The 17,018-nt window shown below is 36.8% G+C and overlaps 1 protein-coding gene across 6 annotated transcripts in view; it reads left to right on the plus strand.

Moving 5' to 3' along the window:
• The window catches only part of HERC2 (HECT and RLD domain containing E3 ubiquitin protein ligase 2), a 264,269-nt gene that overhangs the window by 122,067 nt on the left and 125,184 nt on the right, over positions 1-17,018 (plus strand). For 4 of the 6 annotated variants that reach the window (XR_012376642.1, XM_073887396.1, XM_073887397.1 and 1 more), the window contains exons 22-35: positions 273-428; positions 1,125-1,310; positions 6,418-6,588; positions 6,985-7,088; positions 8,112-8,289; positions 10,857-11,071; positions 11,348-11,480; positions 11,580-11,707; positions 11,799-11,994; positions 14,360-14,493; positions 15,048-15,221; positions 15,300-15,436; positions 15,555-15,706; positions 16,447-16,638. Coding sequence is in view for 5 of the 6 variants with exons in the window: in XM_073887396.1 (XP_073743497.1) it covers positions 273-428; positions 1,125-1,310; positions 6,418-6,588; positions 6,985-7,088; positions 8,112-8,289; positions 10,857-11,071; positions 11,348-11,480; positions 11,580-11,707; positions 11,799-11,994; positions 14,360-14,493; positions 15,048-15,221; positions 15,300-15,436; positions 15,555-15,706; positions 16,447-16,638 (2,256 nt within the window). In the remaining variant the exon portion in view is untranslated. The remainder of the gene's footprint in view (positions 1-272; positions 429-1,124; positions 1,311-6,417; positions 6,589-6,984; positions 7,089-8,111; positions 8,290-10,856; positions 11,072-11,347; positions 11,481-11,579; positions 11,708-11,798; positions 11,995-14,359; positions 14,494-15,047; positions 15,222-15,299; positions 15,437-15,554; positions 15,707-16,446; positions 16,639-17,018) is intronic. The other 2 variants (XM_025852085.2, XM_073887398.1) reach the window with 2 other exon arrangements.

Genomic DNA, 17,018 nt, shown 5'->3' on the forward strand with positions numbered 1-17,018 from the left:
TTTAAAACTCTATAAATTATGACTTTAGTATTTATACACCCAAAGTTTCTAGGTATTATGTAGTACAGTGTATAAAAATTGACAACTAAATTCACTGTTTCTCAAACTATGTGATATAAAAAGAGCCAGGGATTAAGGATTAATAGCTTCTGTTTGACATAATTATTATAGGTAAAAGATGTATAGATGAGAGTAGAATAGTGAATCAATGCAGTTTATTTACAAAGTAAATTTTAATGGTAAAAATGAAAATTTTTAAATCTTTCTTCGAGGTCCTGAGCTTATGGGTGTCGGTTCCTTACTGAAGAAGTACACAGCCCTTTTGTGCACACACATTGGTGATATACTGCCTGTGGCAGCCAGCATTGCTTCCACCAGCTGGCGGCACTTTGCAGAGGTGGCCTGCATTGTGGAAGGGGACTTCACTGGTACCTTTTTAATATCCTACCTTCAGACATGTATTTATTTTTGGAGATTGATGATACTTAAAATTTATCCTTTCCTGATAAACCTGCAGGCCTTTGCCCCCATACATTTTCTAGTCCTGTTGGCCTTTCTCTTTTTGTTTTTTCACTTGCTGACGATTCTGTTGTTAAGCAACCTGGTGCAGGAGTTGTGTCACTATAAATGTAATTGGTGATTTAGAGTCATACCACCATTATTAACATTTCAATAATGAGGTCATTAGTAATTGTAATTTTATTTCAACAGCATAAAAATTAGTTGCTCCTTTCAGGACCTTAATAAAATTCCTTTATTGCTTAATATGTTTTCAAGTTAATTCTGTGACAGTAGAGCATTATTATTGAGTGATTTTTTTTCTGATAGTAAACTTAGTTTTCTGGAAACACTTATGTTTTCTGAATAAAAGACTCTAGTTAATACTTCTATTGAAACACTGTTTTTGAAAAGCATTCTTGTAACTCAGAGGGTTTTATTTGATACCTTTATCTGTTCTTTCAAGATGGAAGATAAAATAATCCTGTAGAAATATGCTAAGACAAGCATTCTTTATTTTGTGATTTATCAGAATTTAAACATAGAATGAGCTTACAAAGTGGCTTAATAGGATATATGCTTTTATTTAAATCTTAATGCTTTTTTTCCTTTCTTTTAAAATGTAGGTGTTCTTCTTCCAGAACTAGTAGTTTCTATAGTGCTTCTGCTCAGTAAAAATGCTGGTCTCATGCAGGAGGCTGGAGCTGTCCCTCTGCTGGGTGGATTGTTAGAACATCTGGATCGGTTCAACCACCTGGCACCGGGAAATGAAAGGGATGACCATGAAGAGTTAGCCTGGCCTGGCATCATGGGTATGGCATCTTAACTTATAGAACTTCCATTCAGGAAAGTTTTATCTTAATCTAACCTATTCTTGCCTTTTTATTTGAAAGAATACTTCACAAAGAGAGACCAATTATTTTCCATTTTCACTGATGGTAGTATAAGTAGAAAATGAAGATAATCCAAATCAGAAGAGATTTAAGTTATATGTAAGAAAGATTCCCTTTCTTTCTGGTGTCTCCAGAAGTTACTGTTGAAATGATTAGATATGGTCCAGCTTTGGAGGCAGACATCAATATGGGATGACTTTCTAAACCTATTTCTGTCTGACATTACTGAGTTATGGAATTTCCATAGTCAGCTGAGCACTTGCCTGTAGGTACGGTCTATAGTGCTTACCAAATTGGAATGGAACTTGTCTTCTCAAAGTATCTAGCTTTGACATTTTTGAATCTAAGTCTACATTACTATGTTATATATGGTTCTGACTTCCTGTATTCATAGAATTAAATTGAAATTGGGGTTCAACTTTTATTTTATAGGAAAGCTCAAGCAAGGTGGGCTTTTTCTTCTCCCATTATAAACTGTCATCTTGTACCACAGGAGCTTCAAATAAGAAGTAACAACTGTGCTGAAGAAAATAACATTAGGATATCGAGCATAGTTTTTAATTTTTTATATCACTAATATTTTTAGCACCATTCTTCTACTTTTGTGAATTTAAATGTTACTTTTGTCTCTATTTTCAGTGTGGTTGAGGGCATTTAATCTGATTAGCAGTTCAAACTCATTTAAAAACCTTTTTTTTTTAAATTGTGAAACATAACACATACTCAAAAGTACAGAAAATAGCTCTGTGACTGATCATAGAGAAAATCATTTATCATCCATCCAGATGAAGAAATGGAATGTTGGCAGGACCATCCTAAACACTGCCTCTTGTCTCCGGAAAGATTCCCCTCTCTGGTCTTGTGTGGTTGCTGCTCCTCTGCTTCTCTTGATCATTTTATCAGACAGGCATGTACCCCTTAACAATTTAGTTGTTTAAACATTCTTATGTCTGTTTCTTGGTGGTTTGTAGGGTATGCTTTAGTACAGAATGTCATAGGTTTCCATAGTGATTGTGCTGATTTTCATCTCTTTTAAGTATGAGAGTTCTCACTGTTCATCTTTGTGCCAAGAAGTCAGATGTCATTTTTTCCATAGGTGATTTGTCCATAGGGTCATCGTACCAGCACTTTTGGGTGAAAGCACTGTCCTTGGTCACTCTTTGGGAGTACCGCTTTTGTCTAAATCAGTTGACTGTCTCTGCCTGTGTCTGTTTCTGATCTTGCAGCCTCCCCCTGTGACTTTGCACTTGGTAGCACCCTCTAGTGCATTGTTGAATGGAAATGGTGATCCTGGGCAGTCTTGTCTTGTTCTTAGGAGCAGAAGAAAAGTTTCCAAATTTCACACATGAAGTATGAAGTTTCTTAAGGGTTTCCTTTGTAGAAACCTTTAAATATTAAGGATGTTCTCTTTTATTCTGCTTTGAATAGAGGTTTTAATTGTGAACTGATACTAGATTTCATCAAATGCTTTTTTGCATCTCAATGATCATATAATTTTTCCTCTTTTTTCTATTAATGTGTGAATTATTGATTTTTCAAAAGTTAAATCAGCCTTCCATTTCTGGAATAAAACTACCTAGGTTATATTATATTGTTCATATTAATATACATTGCTCCTTGTTTTTTTTTTCCCCCCAACAGTTTGCATCTGTGTTTGTGAATTGTAATTTTCTTTTCTTTTAATGCCCTGCAGGTTGCTGATAATCACTGCCCCTCCACTAACAAGCTGTTGTTTAGGAACATGGCAGCTTCCCATGCAACCTCGTTTAATTTCTGTTATGATCTGTCAATTGAGAATGTTAGCTAGTTGGGAGAAACTGTCTGATGGATTCAATAGTACAAAAATACAACATTCAAAGTTTTGATAAGGCAGGTTGTGTTATTCTCTTAGAGTTAGAGAATGTTCTTTGCTCTTCTTTTTTGAGAAATGTATGTATAAGATTGGTGGAATTTGCCAGATAATCATCTTGATCTGTAGTGTTCTTTGTGAAAAATTTCTTTTGATTTGGGGGTTGTAAGGTAGAGTGGAAACACAACTTTTTTTTTTTTTTTTTAACCTATGGGAGAATATACATAACATAAAATTTATCATTTTAACCATTTTTAAGTTTTCAGTTCTATGGCATTAGGTACATTCACATTATTGTGCAACCATCACCACCATCCAGCTTCAAAATGTTTTCATCTCCCTTCAACTGAAACTCTGTACCCATTAAACACTAACTCCCATTCTTCACTCCCCCTCAGCCCTTGACAACCACCATTCAGCTTTCTGTTTCTATGAATTTGATTACTCTAGGTAAGTCATATAAGTGCAATCATACAGTATTTGTTCTTTGGTAATGGGTTTATTTTACTCAGCTTGTCTTCAAGGTTCATCATGTTGTAGCATATGTTAGAATTTCCTTCCTTCTTAAAGCTGAATAATATTTCATAATATTTCAAATGAAATGGTTTATCCAGTCATTTGTTGATGGACACTTGGGTTGTTTCCACCTTTTGCTGCTGTGACTAATGCTGCTATGAACATGGGCGTGCCAATGTCTGTCTGAATCCCTGCTTTCACTTGTTTTGGGTATGTAGCCAAAAGTGGAATTGCCAAGTCATACAGTAATTCTATCTTTAACTTTTTGAGGAACCCCACCATAATGTTTTCTGTAGTGGCTGTTCCATTTTACATTCCCATAAGCAAGGTATAAGGAAGGGTTCTAATTTTTCACGTCCTTGCTAACACTTTTTTTTGGTTTTGTTGGTAATAGCCATCCTAATATGAGGAAGTGGTGTTACATTGTAGTTTTGATGTGATTTTCCTTAATGGTTAGTGATTGGCCATTTGTATATCTTTGGAGAAATGTCTGTTCGAGTGTTTTCCCTATTTTTGAATCAGGTTTTGTTGTTATTGTTGAGTTGTAGGAGTTTGTTATAGTTTGTTATATATTTTGGATATATATGATTTGCACCTATTTTCTCCTATGTGTGGATTGCCTTTTAATTTTGTTGATAGTGTCCTGTGATGTTTAATTTTGATGAAGTCCAGTTTACCTATTTTTTCTTCTGTTGCCTGTGCTTTCAGTGTTTTGTCCAAGACATCATTGCCAAATCCTATGTAATGAAAGTTTTCTCCTGTTTTTTTTTCTAAGAGTTTGATATTTTATAGTTTTAGTTCTTTATTTAGCTCTTTGATCTATTTTGAGTTAATTTTTGTATATAGTGTAAAGTAAGGGTCCAGCTTGATTTGTTTGCAGTTGGATATTCAGTTTTCCTAGCCCCATTTGTGAAAAAGATTTCCCCATTGAATGGTTGTGGCACTCTTGTCTGAAATCATTTGACCATATATGTGAGGATTTATGTTTGAGCTCTGTATTCTATTCCATTGATCTAAATGTCTGTCTTTATGCTGGGGCCACAGTGGTCTTTATTATTTCTTCTTTTTTAGGGTTTAATCTGATATTTTTCTAACTTTTAGAGAAATGTTTATTAGCACAGTGATGTTTTTGTAGTGTTTATTATGAAAACACAGATGAAAGTAGGGAGAATAGGATAATGAACCTGGATTTACAAATATTCACATCACCAGCCTCTCCTACACTTATCTTATTGATTGAATGAATGAATGAATGAATCATTTTAAAGCATATCTCTTTAAAACATTTTGACAGATATTACCTGTTAATGATCAGAACTTTTTTGGTAATGAAACCATAATGTCATTTTTCTGTCCAAAATTAACAATGATTCCTTAATGTAACATGTAGTCCATGTTAAATTTTCTTGGATTATCTAAAAATGCCATTTTATTGGGGTTTTTTTTGTTTTTTTTTTTTTTTAGAATCAGGATCTAAACATGTTTTGCATGTTACAGTTGGATGATATGCTTCTCTTTTTCCTTTAACAGTATATCTCTAGGCCTTTCTCTCCTTCTCTTTGGTCATACTATTTATTTGTCAAAAAAGCAGGGTCTGGAGAATTTCACATTTTCTGAATTTGGTTGATTGCTCTCTCCAGCTGGTTATATATATATAAGGTTGATGAGATTTGGATGCAGATTTGGATTCAGTTTTGGTTAGAGTGTGTCTGAGGTCATGCTGTGTGCTTCTTGTTTCATTGCTTCTGAGGCCTGTGATTCAGGGTGACCCCACCTTCAGTTCTGTTCACATGGACCAGGGAGTTCATATACAGTCTGTCCTCTATAATATCCCCTAGTAACCTTGCCCTCAGCTGTTTGGTTAACATGAGGTACAATTGCACAGCTAGGACATGATCCTAGCTTGATTCCCCTCCTCAATCACCTCCATTTATAATTTTTCAAATATTGAGTTGGTGTCTTAGTACTTCTAAAGGTGACCAATGAGGTTTCCTCCCTCCCTCCTGCCTCCTTCCCTCCCTTCATCTTTTCTCTTTCCTTGCCTTGCCTTTTGCCTTTTTTGCCTTTTGCCTTTCCTTTTCTTTCCTTCATATCATTATGAACTCATAAAATTTTATTGATTTGATATTTACTAACTTTTTAGCTTTTCCTTTTTCCTGTTGTATATATTTAAAAGTATAAATGCCCTCAAACATATATTTAGCTATGTAAATGTTGGTCTATAGTATTTTCATTGTTTTCCATTGTATTCTTTTTCTATAGTTATTTTTTTCTGGGAATTTTAGATGACATTTCATAATTTTCAAATATGTAGAGAATTTTTATTTTGTTTTTGTTACCTATTTGTAATTTAACTGCATTATAGTCAGCGTATATGCTCTGTAGCTTTCTTTCTTTAAAATTTTTAAGATTTGCTTTATTGCCTGGTCAGATTTGCTATTCATGGTACTCAGGTGATGTTTTTTTTGTTTTTGTTTTATAACTCATTCCATATCTTCATTGAATTTTTGTTTGTGATATTAGTTATAGTGAGAGGTATGTTAATCTCCTATTACGGTTATAGATTTGTCTATTTCCCTTTGTTGTTCTTTTGCACAATTTGTTGTAGGTGTTTCATCTGTTGATCTATTGATTCATTGATTTTGGTTTCTGTATATACAGAGTCATTTTTTACAGGTCAGAACTGTAGAAATAACGAGGAGGTGACACAGATACGCAAAGCTGATTTGGAGAACCACAATAAAGATGGAGGTTTCTGGACGGTGATTGATGGGAAAGTGTATGATATAAAGGACTTCCAGACACAGTCATTAACAGGAAATAGTATTCTTGGTAAGGCCTCACTTTCTACTTTGTGGTTAAAAGTTGTGGCGTGTGCCATTCTGAGCAGAGCATTTGACTTTTAAGTGATTGAGTATTGTTCCAGCCCCCACACGTTTTAATCTGCTGGTAACTTTGATGTCTGTCCTATCAGTGAATTCAAGCACATTTGAAGAATTTCTCATCATTATACATTTTTGTGTGTGTTTGTTTCAACACTTGTTGGTGGAACTTGTTTCAACTCTGCGTTGGCCCAGGTAGCTCTGGGAGAGGGTGAAAGATCGTTATACTTTGGTAACTCTCACGTTGGAGTTAACCAGCCTGATCTATTTCCTAGTTGACATTTCTACTATAGGTGTCTAGGCAAATTGCACTGAAGTAATGTTGCTTTTTTCTTTTTTGTTTTAGCTCAGTTTGCAGGGGAAGACCCAGTGGTAGCTTTGGAAGCTGCTTTGCAGTTTGAAGACACTCGGGAATCGATGCATGCCTTCTGTGTTGGCCAGTATCTGGAGGTGAGGCTGTGTGCAGTAGGCATCACGGCGGATATCAGGGGAGACCCTCTCTGTATATTTGTGATAGGTGGTTTTTGCCCTGAAGTACTGATAGCTGGGCTTTTTGGTGGGGGTGGTTGTCATTAAGTGACACATGTGAAGATCCTTTAGAGATTTTTTTATAAATGAATTGTTATTCATGTTAAGATTTATGAAGGACTGGTCTTGAAAAATTATTTCAAAAATTGTTAATTGTAAGAAATGTGGACACTTTTCCACACATAAAAAAGAGGTTAACCTTTGTTTTTTATATTTTCATTGTAAGCTTATGTAGAAATTTGAAATGGTTGAGATATATTTTTTAGGAAGAACTGTCTAGTAGCATAATTCTTTAGAATAGAAATATGTCCTACATATGCATGAGCTTTGGAATTTATATATTGGGATTGGTTTTCCAGGTATGGATCCAGAAGTAATAAAATTTATGAAGTGCCACACGGGTAGTACTTAAAGCATTCATGAAGGGGAAGATTGACTTTGCTTGTAAATTATCATCTAATATGACTAGCAAAGTTTATTTTCATTTGAGCTCTTTTCTAATTGGGTTTCCTTTTTGTTAGCATAAATATATTTTTTCCACTTATGTGGTTACAGTTTACTCACAGATTTACTCACAGATTACTCACAGCAATCCTTGTCGTATTTTTGTCTTTTTTGGGGTTATTTGTGCATGTAACAGTTCAGTATATTTTCTGAAGTATTGTTATAGAGTCACTCTGGAAACTTCTATTTGATTTTATAAGGAATTCTCTAGCTGACTTGTTTATTAAGCTTTGGTTTTACCACCAGTAGACCTGTATGTTTACTGTCTGCTTTGTAGGGTGTGCATGGTTATTTTGGCAGCAGCATGAGCTCACTATAATAGGATGTAGAAAGAGGGTGTCCAGAGCACCTGCTTTTCTTCCTGATGGAACTTTGTCATGTTTAGGGATATAAGCTGTTACTTTTTTGGTTTTATGTTTTTAATTAACCCTATTTTCTCAGACTGATGACGAAATTTATCTTTCCAAGCCTGACCAAGAAGTTGTTACCATACCAGACCTGGGAAGTCTCTCTTCGCCTCTGATAGATACAGAGAGGAATCTGGGCCTGCTTCTCGGATTACATGCTTCTTATTTAGCTATGAGCACACCACTGTCTCCAGTTGAGATCGAATGTGAAAGTAAGAAAAATTTTGCTTTCTACTAACAGATTAGCAAGTTCATTTTATTTTTTTTATTTTATCTTATCTTAAAGATTTTATTTATTTGACAGAGAGAGAGACAGAGAGGGAACACAAGCAGGGGGAGTGGGAGAGGGAGAAGCAGGCTTCCCACGGAGCAGGGAGCCCAATGCGGGGCTCGATTCCAGGACCCCAGGATCATGACCCAAGCTGAAGGCAGATGCTTAACGACTGAGCTATGCAGGCGCCCCTAGCAAGTTATTTTAGCTGAGACATAAGTGCCATTTAGAATGGGAGAAGAATCAACGCAGTTGTTGGTGAGTAAAAATAAGAATAGTGAGACTAAGAGCATAAGCCAATTAAATAGAAATAGATGTTAGTGGCTTTTATTTGCTCTCATGACCTGTGGCAGCAGAGGAAGCTAACAGGTGCATAGGAAGATCAGTCTTGTGCGTGCTGTTACTTTGCCTCCTGTGACAGATGGGCTCAACCTGGCTGTCGTCTCTATGTCACATGGATTGGGTTTCTTTTGGGAATAGCATTTTGTTTGAGAATTGTGTTTTTACTAGACTCAAATACATTTTGGGATTGCAACCTTTTTAATCACCGAAAGTTATAAAATTTCTCCATATAAGATGGATTAAAGTTCTCTTTGTGTATTTGTGTATTTCTCCATCCATCTGTCTACCAGCCATCCAGCAAGCATCTATTGAGTAAGTACTTATGAGTTACCTTGCTGGGTGCTCAATGCATTAGGCATGGAATTAGACACATCTCTGCCTTTAGGTGCCTTTTGTGTGATGATGAGCCAGACGTTATAATAGATCAGTATGCAGGGTGATAGAGGATAAAATGGAGACATTTGTAAGTGATTCTGATGGGGAGGAAAGCCCCATCAGAGGTAGAAGAATCGTGAAATTGGAGTCCCAGCAAACTGGGTGTGTGAAACACGTGTGTGAGGGGCATTCTTGAAAAAAGTAGGGTTTCCAGTTGCTTATATATGTGCGCTGTCAGGGGAGAAGGGCTGGTGGGCAAGGATGGCTATGTACCTGGTCAGCCCAGCCTTCTGGAGCAAGCCCTTGGTGTGCATGCTGGGCGTTTTGCTGTCTGCAGAGTCACTAAGTGGGGGAGGATGGGGGTTGGACTCATCCTCTCCTTCAAAGACTTGTACTGTGGGGAAGATAGGCTTCTTCTAAAATGAGAAGAGTCAGAGCAGAGGAGAGCAGAAGGTGCTATGGGCCCTAGTGGAGGGGTCCTAATCTACTCTAGGGCATCAGAAGCCACCTTTAGAGCAGTATCTTTGAGAGATTAGAGAGAGTTCTAAATGTGGAGAACCAGGGAAGGTCATGATCAGATTTGTGTTTTAGAATTAATGTGGCACTTTGGAGAATGTTCCTGAATGCTCTTAACATCTAAATTTCCAGTAAAAGAATGTTGAGTACATCCTAGATTTGATTGCTTGGGTTTCAGAGGACTATTTTGGTCACACAAGTCATTGAAAAAAATTTGTAGCAATGTACAAACTGACTCTTCATTTTTTTGGTGAACCTTTACTCTAGTTATCATAGCAGTTAGAATGAGCACTTACATTTGCACTGAGGAATAGCATGTTCTTGAGGGTCTGGCCATGCCTCACACAGGTCTCCTTTATAGTCCACTGGATATCCAGTCTCCCAAGGATCTGTCTCTTACTAAGATCCCATGTTATATGTCCAGTAGTTGCTCATTTTTATTACTGGATTAATGCTCTAGGGAAATGTGGCCTGCCCTGACCATGTTTTTCTTTGTAGATCCCTTCTCATGTGCTGTTTTCCTACTTGGATGCTCAGTGTTTTTGTCTTTATCTAGATCTCAGTTCAATTGTCACTTCCACAGCAAATCCTTTACTGAATCTTCAAATAGTGGAGGTCTTGCTGCTATATCCACTGTAGTACTTTGTAGCATACAGTTATCCCAATTCAAATTGAATGATTACTTGTGTAAATGTTGCCCAGATGATGCTCTCCCTGTTAGAAGGCAAAACCCCAGTCTTCACACAGTATCTGTGGAATCTGTCAGCTCCATGCTTGACCGGGTATCTAAGTAAATGTTGGACTGAAACTGTTATCCTGCGTTCTGACACCATGCTTAAGATGTAGTAAAGAACCAGAAGTGTAGGGGCGCCTGGGTGGCTCCGTCATTAAGCATCTGCCTTCAGCTCAGGTTATGACCCCAGGGTCCTGGGATGGAGCCCCGCATCGGGCTCCCTGCTCAGCAGGAAGCCTGCTTCTCCCTCTCCCACTCCCCCTGTTTGTGTTCCCTCTCTCACTATCTCTCTCTCTCTCTGTCAAATAGATAAAAATCTTAAAAAAAAAAAACCCAAAAAACCAGAAGTGTTACCTGTTTTCCTGTAGATATAGGAATTATAAGCCAGCCTCTGTAAATATGTTAGATGTGACTCTTTAACATGAATGATGCTAAATTTCTCCTTGTAAATCAGCTGTTCGGTTCTTTATCTTTTATTTCAATATTTATTTCTGAATAGTGCACTCAAGTTTCTTCTTAATATTTGCATATGCACTTTCTAGAGTGGCTTCAGTCATCCATCTTCTCTGGAGGCCTGCAGACCAGCCAGATCCACTATAGCTACAATGAGGAGAAAGATGAGGACCATTGTAGCTCTCCTGGGGGCACTCCTGCCAGCAAGTCCCGACTCTGCTCCCACAGACGGGCCCTGGGCGACCATTCCCAGGCATTCCTGCAAGCTATCGCTGATAATAACATCCAGGATCACAACGTGAAGGTGAGTGAGGCCTTCCCACACTTAGTGTCCTTTGGTTTGCCTTAGGACTTTGATGTGCGAACACCTTCACGCTCTTTGATTGGCTTAGCACAGACTTTATTTACATATTATTTGTGGGACTGGTTTTGAGGTAAGAGGCTGGTTCGGTGCAATATGCCAGTGATGTTTTAGAAACATTGGTGATTGCAAGTGCATCAGAAATTGTGGCATGTAGTTTGGAATTCATGATGGTGTTTCATGTGGCTTTGAAGTTACCTCCAGCTGTTTCTGTTACAGGACTTTCTGTGTCAAATAGAAAGGTACTGTAGGCAGTGCCACTTGACCACACCAATCACATTTCCTCCTGAGCATCCTGTGGAAGAGGTTGGCCGCTTACTGTTATGTTGCCTTTTAAAGCATGAAGATTTAGGTAGGAAGCTTGATATTTTAGCTATACTATTACATTTTTTGACTGAATGCAATATGCATTCATTCTTACCCTGCCCCCTTTTTAAAATGTCTTTTACAGGTCACGTGGCATTATCTTTAGTTCATGCAGGAGCACTTGGTATTGAGCAAGTAAAGCACAGAACATTACCTAAATCAGTAGTGGATGTTTGTAGAGTTGTCTACCAGGCAAAATGCTCACTCATTAAAGTAAGTACATTTTTATTCTTTTTCTTGTGTGCTTTGCAGACAGTTGGTAAAATATTTGTTGTTAATTGTCTTTTCATATTTAACTTTGTAGACACATCAAGAACAGGGTCGTTCTTACAAGGAAGTCTGCGCTCCAGTCATCGAACGTTTGAGATTCCTCTTTAATGAACTAAGACCTGCAGTTTGTAATGATCTCTCTATAATGTCCAAGTTTAAACTGTTAAGTTCTTTGCCCCGTTGGAGGAGGATAGCTCAGAAGATAATTCGAGAACGAAGGAAAAAGAGAGGTAAGAACGTGAAAGGTAGGAACGTGCTGTCAAAGTGTGTGCTTTGCCCCCATATGATTGAGTCTGTGATTTGAGTGAAGCTGTTCACTACTGGTCAGTACATGTGGATTTCCACAACTGCCATGATATTTGTTATGTGTATTTATGATTAAATATACAGATGCTGCTTATTTTTCCAAGACATCAGATAATGATGCAACTTTGAGATTGAGGGTGTTATGATTTGGTAACTAGTAAGCTGATACTGCAAAAGGTAAACTATACTCTTTATTAAATTGATGGGGAAAAGGAAGTATTTTTTTTTAATCACTTATCCTGGTAAATGAGATGTATGGAAACATTTAATTTTGCAGTTAATTTTGCCATTCTTGTAAAGAAATGTTTTTCTTTGGAAATATTGAGTATTCTGATACATGAGAAATTGTTATAAAAGTAGCTAGAAGAGTTACTAATATTTTTAGGAAGCAGCTAAACGGTTGGGATATTACGGAAAAGACTTTTTGCATTAAATAGCCAGAATTTGAGTATAAGTACATAAAAGACTGGAATTTGGTTAATTGTGATTATAAACATGTTTACAGAAATTTCTGATTGTATTCTTATGAATTATACTGATTTATTAACAGATCAGCTTATTAAACAATATTAATTACTGACTTTTTTTTAATTACTGAATTTTGGATGGACATTATGAACAATGATGTCAGGAAAGATTAAGTTGTGTTAGAAGCCCTCCTGAATTGATTGTTCTTGAGCAGACTCTTAAGCAACAACAATTTGCCTAAATCCTAGAGATGCTCTAGGTCAGGAAATCATGGTAGGAATGCTTCTGAGATCCTCGCAGCAGAGGCACAGGCTTGGGAGACTGCCATCTCAGCTTGAGGGAGAATGATGTCCTCACCACCCAGCCGTCACCTCCACGGAATCTGAGCCCTCATTGTCACCTCTTAAAGTTTCTTGTTTGGGGTTTAAATTATTTAGTTGTGTGTGAAGTTTGAAGCTGTTTTTTTTTTTTTTTTAAAGAAAATTTAAGCAACTTATAGATGATGATATTACTGGTGCTGTGTTAAGGTCACCAAGAGCACCTGATGATTCACTGGTATGGCTCCATAGGACTCAGAAGAGCTGTTATATTCCGAGTTACATTTATTATTGTGAAAGGATACAAGTTAGAATTAGTAAAAGGAAAGGTGCATTGAGGGAAATCCAAAGGAAACTGGGCCTAAGCTTCCAGTGGAGCTGCACAGAGCCATGCTTAGTCCTCTTAGCAGTGAGAGACAACATGTGTGAAGGGCTGTCAGCCAGGGATGCTCACCTGCATGGTTGCTCTCAGTTACTTAAGACTCCAGCCTCCACAGTGGGAACAGGTGAGAACCAGAAGTCCCATTGTTGGCATAAACTATCTAGTCAAACTGGAAAACATGGCCCCAGACCTCAGGCATTCAGAAACACTCTTCTCAGGCAGAACATGCCAAGGACTCAGAACTCAGTTCACAGGAGTTGGCGAAGTGCTGAAGGAGCAGTCTTTCTTGGGAATTTGCAGGGTTTGGGCAACCCAGATGTGCTGTGTTAGTGTTCTACTGCCCAGGTGTATTATTAATTATGTTGCTTATTATATTATATGCTGAGAAGAAATAGATTAAACATCTTGAAAGGGAGCAAAAATATGGAAGCAACAGTGTGTATCACATTGCAAATTCAATAGAAATTTCCCTAATTAAAGAGACTAACATAGTAAAAGGCATCCAGTTAATTCACTTGCACCATGGTGACAGATTCATTGAACTGGTCCAGAGTGGGCAAGCTGTCATCTGGGGACAAATGCAGCCTGCTGCTTGCTGTCTACTGCCACTGTCTGCTGTCTACTGCTAAGACCAGTTTTGCATTTTAAGACTTTTTAAAAAAATCAAAAGAATAATATGTTGGACACATGGAAATTATATGAAGTTTAAATTCCAGCAACCATAAATAAAGTTAGCTGCTTTTCATTCTGCAACAACAGAATTGAGTATTTGCAATAGACTGAATAGCCGGCAAAGACTAAAATATTCACCATCTGGCCCTTTAAGAAAATGTTTGCTGACTCCTGGGCTTCCCTTTCTGTAGGATCTGCTGCATCATTGCACTCTCACTGCCTTTCTGTTCATGATGTGAAGTGGCAGAGTGTTATTATTGAATGTCATGTGAAAATAATCATGATGGTTTTTACTTTTTGTAGTTTGAGCATTTCAGATGACAGTGATATTTACATATTTGTTTGAGTAAAATATTCAGGTCCTTTGCCTTGGTACATATTTAATATATCTTAATTTAAAATTATGTTTAAGTAAATGATTTTTATAATGAATGATAATTTTAATCATAGTTCCTAAGAAGCCAGAATCTACTGATGATGAAGAAAAAATTGGAAATGAAGAGAGTGATTTAGAAGAAGCATGCATTTTGCCTCACAGTCCTATAAATGTGGACAAAAGACCCATTACAATTAAATCACCTAAGGTGAAGTATTTTCTGTGATTTTGAGGCTGGCTGAATAGAAACAAAGCACATAGCAAAGGAACTCATAGTATTGTCACTTTGTCCTTGATTATCTATAGGATAGAGAGTGTAGTGGGTTACTGAGAGTATGGGTGACATTCCAAGTCACACTTAGCGCACTTGATTTATGGTGTCCTGGTCAGATTGATAGCTGGGAAAGTGTTCCCTTTTATGTTTAGTGGTACATTGTATCATTATTCATTTACCATTCATTCATTGAATGTATGTATACTTTGCTGCAGAAACTGTCCTGGTGTCTTAGGCTATTAATATGGATGATAATTTAACTTTGTATGCCATGTTTGTCTGTGCCAAGGTACATAAGTATAGAGATTATAAATTCATTTATAAGTCTATTTATGGCATAGCTATTTTTGCCATACTCGCTAAACTTAAAGTATTGTAGCAATTTCAACCTATTTGCATTTATTTATATTTTATTTGTATAAGTGTTTTAGAGCGCATATTAATATCAATAAGGTAAACTAATGGTGAAAATGGTTTTCCTTTGTCAGGATAAATGGCAGCCACTGTTGAGTACGGTTACAGGTGTTCACAAATACAAATGGTTGAAGCAGAATGTTCAGGGTCTTTATCCACAGTCTGCACTCCTCAGCACAATTGCTGAATTTGCCCTTAAGGAAGAGCCAGTGGATGTGGAAAAAATGAGAAAGTGCCTATTAAAACAGGTAAAATTTGCTAAGAACGTTCTTCTCTGCATAGGATAATATACACAACACTTAACTGTATGCATTCATATTTTGCAGTTGGAGAGAGCAGAGGTTCGTCTGGAAGGGATAGATACAATTTTAAAACTGGCAACCAAAAATTTCTTACTTCCATCTGTACAGTATGCTATGTTCTGTGGATGGCAAAGACTTATTCCTGAGGGGATTGATATAGGGTAAAACTTCATAACATTTGTTTCTTAATTAAGGGAAACTGTGGCAACAAAGCATTATTCTATTGAAGTTGAAAGTCTGGCAGTATTCTAAGTAATATTCTTTAACTTTGTTTGAAAGGGAACCTCTTACAGATTGTTTAAAGGATGTTGATTTGATCCCACCTTTTAATCGGATGCTACTGGAAGTAACTTTTGGCAAGCTGTATGCTTGGGCTGTTCAGAATATTCGAAATGTTTTGATGGATGCAAATGCCAAATTTAAAGAGCTTGGTGAGTTAAAAAAAAATGCTTAAAAGGCTGTATTAAGATTGCTGTTGAAGTAATGTCAGTGATCACATTAGCGTTATTTTATAGTTTGGCTCTTAATTATATGTTGTAGAACCTTGCAAATGCTGATTTTTGCTCTTTGAGAAGACTTTAATAACTTTTTACATTAGAATAATCTTTAAAAATTTTTTTATTTAATCAATTTAGTTAATATATAGTATATTTGTTTCAGGGGTACATTAGAATAATATTCTAAGCTGCTTTAAGCTTTCTCAAATTTTAAACAAAACTTTCAAAATTCGGAAGATACAATTTTGTAGTATTGTGATATTAAGCTTTTACATTTTAACATTTTCATGTGTATCATTGATACCATATGTCCTAAATTGTATATCCTATATTAATACTTAATTTCTTGGATAGTTTGAGTACCTACAGAGAAATGCTAGGATTGGTCTTGTGGAAGACAAGTGAAATATGACTGCTGTATTTGAAATGAAATGAGTAAGCCATCAGGGACATTTAGAGGAGCAGTGTGATAAGTTTTGCAGACAATTGGAAATGGCTATATGTGGATTGATGGTGGTAGGATTATTGCAAAGTAATGCACAGCTGCCTGATGTCCATACACTTTGGAAACCCACTGAAAAACAGAAATTTTTAAAAATTGCTACTGCTTTTTGCATCATGTATGTTTTTATATCCACACACAAGAAATTTATGTGGGTGCCAATGCCTTTTAGGTATCCAGCCTGTCCCCCTACAAACCATTACCAATGAGAATCCTTCAGGACCAAGCCTGGGGACGACCCCACAAGCTCGCTTTCTCCTGGTCATGCTCAGTATGCTTACCCTGCAGCATGGTGCAAACAACCTGAACCTCCTGCTGAACTCTGGCACACTCGCCCTCACACAGACAGCACTTCGGCTGATTGGTAGGTTGGCAGTGCCTTAAGTCATTCATGAAAATGTCAGGATTTTGCCTTTATGTCTTCTTTCTCTCTCTTTGTAAACTTTTTTTTAATTGTAAAATAAAAATAACATAAAATTTACCCTTTTAACAACTTTATCATTCAGTAGCATTAAGCACATCCATAATGTTGTACAAACATTACTACTATCTAGTTCCCTAACTTTTTTGTCACTCCAAATGGAAAGCCATACCCATTTAGTGGTGATTCCTGATTTCCCACTCCCCCTTTTGGCAACAACAAATCTGCTTTTTATCTCTGGATTTTCCTATTCTGGATATTTCATATAAATGAAATACAATTTTTAGCCTTTTGTATCTGGCCTTCACTTAGCATGTATCAGT

Source organism: Callorhinus ursinus, unplaced genomic scaffold (assembly GCF_003265705.2).
Source record: "Callorhinus ursinus isolate GAN/ISIS: 27379988/994484 unplaced genomic scaffold, GSC_fseal_2.0 scaffold78, whole genome shotgun sequence".
Taxonomy (NCBI): Eukaryota; Metazoa; Chordata; class Mammalia; order Carnivora; family Otariidae; genus Callorhinus; species Callorhinus ursinus.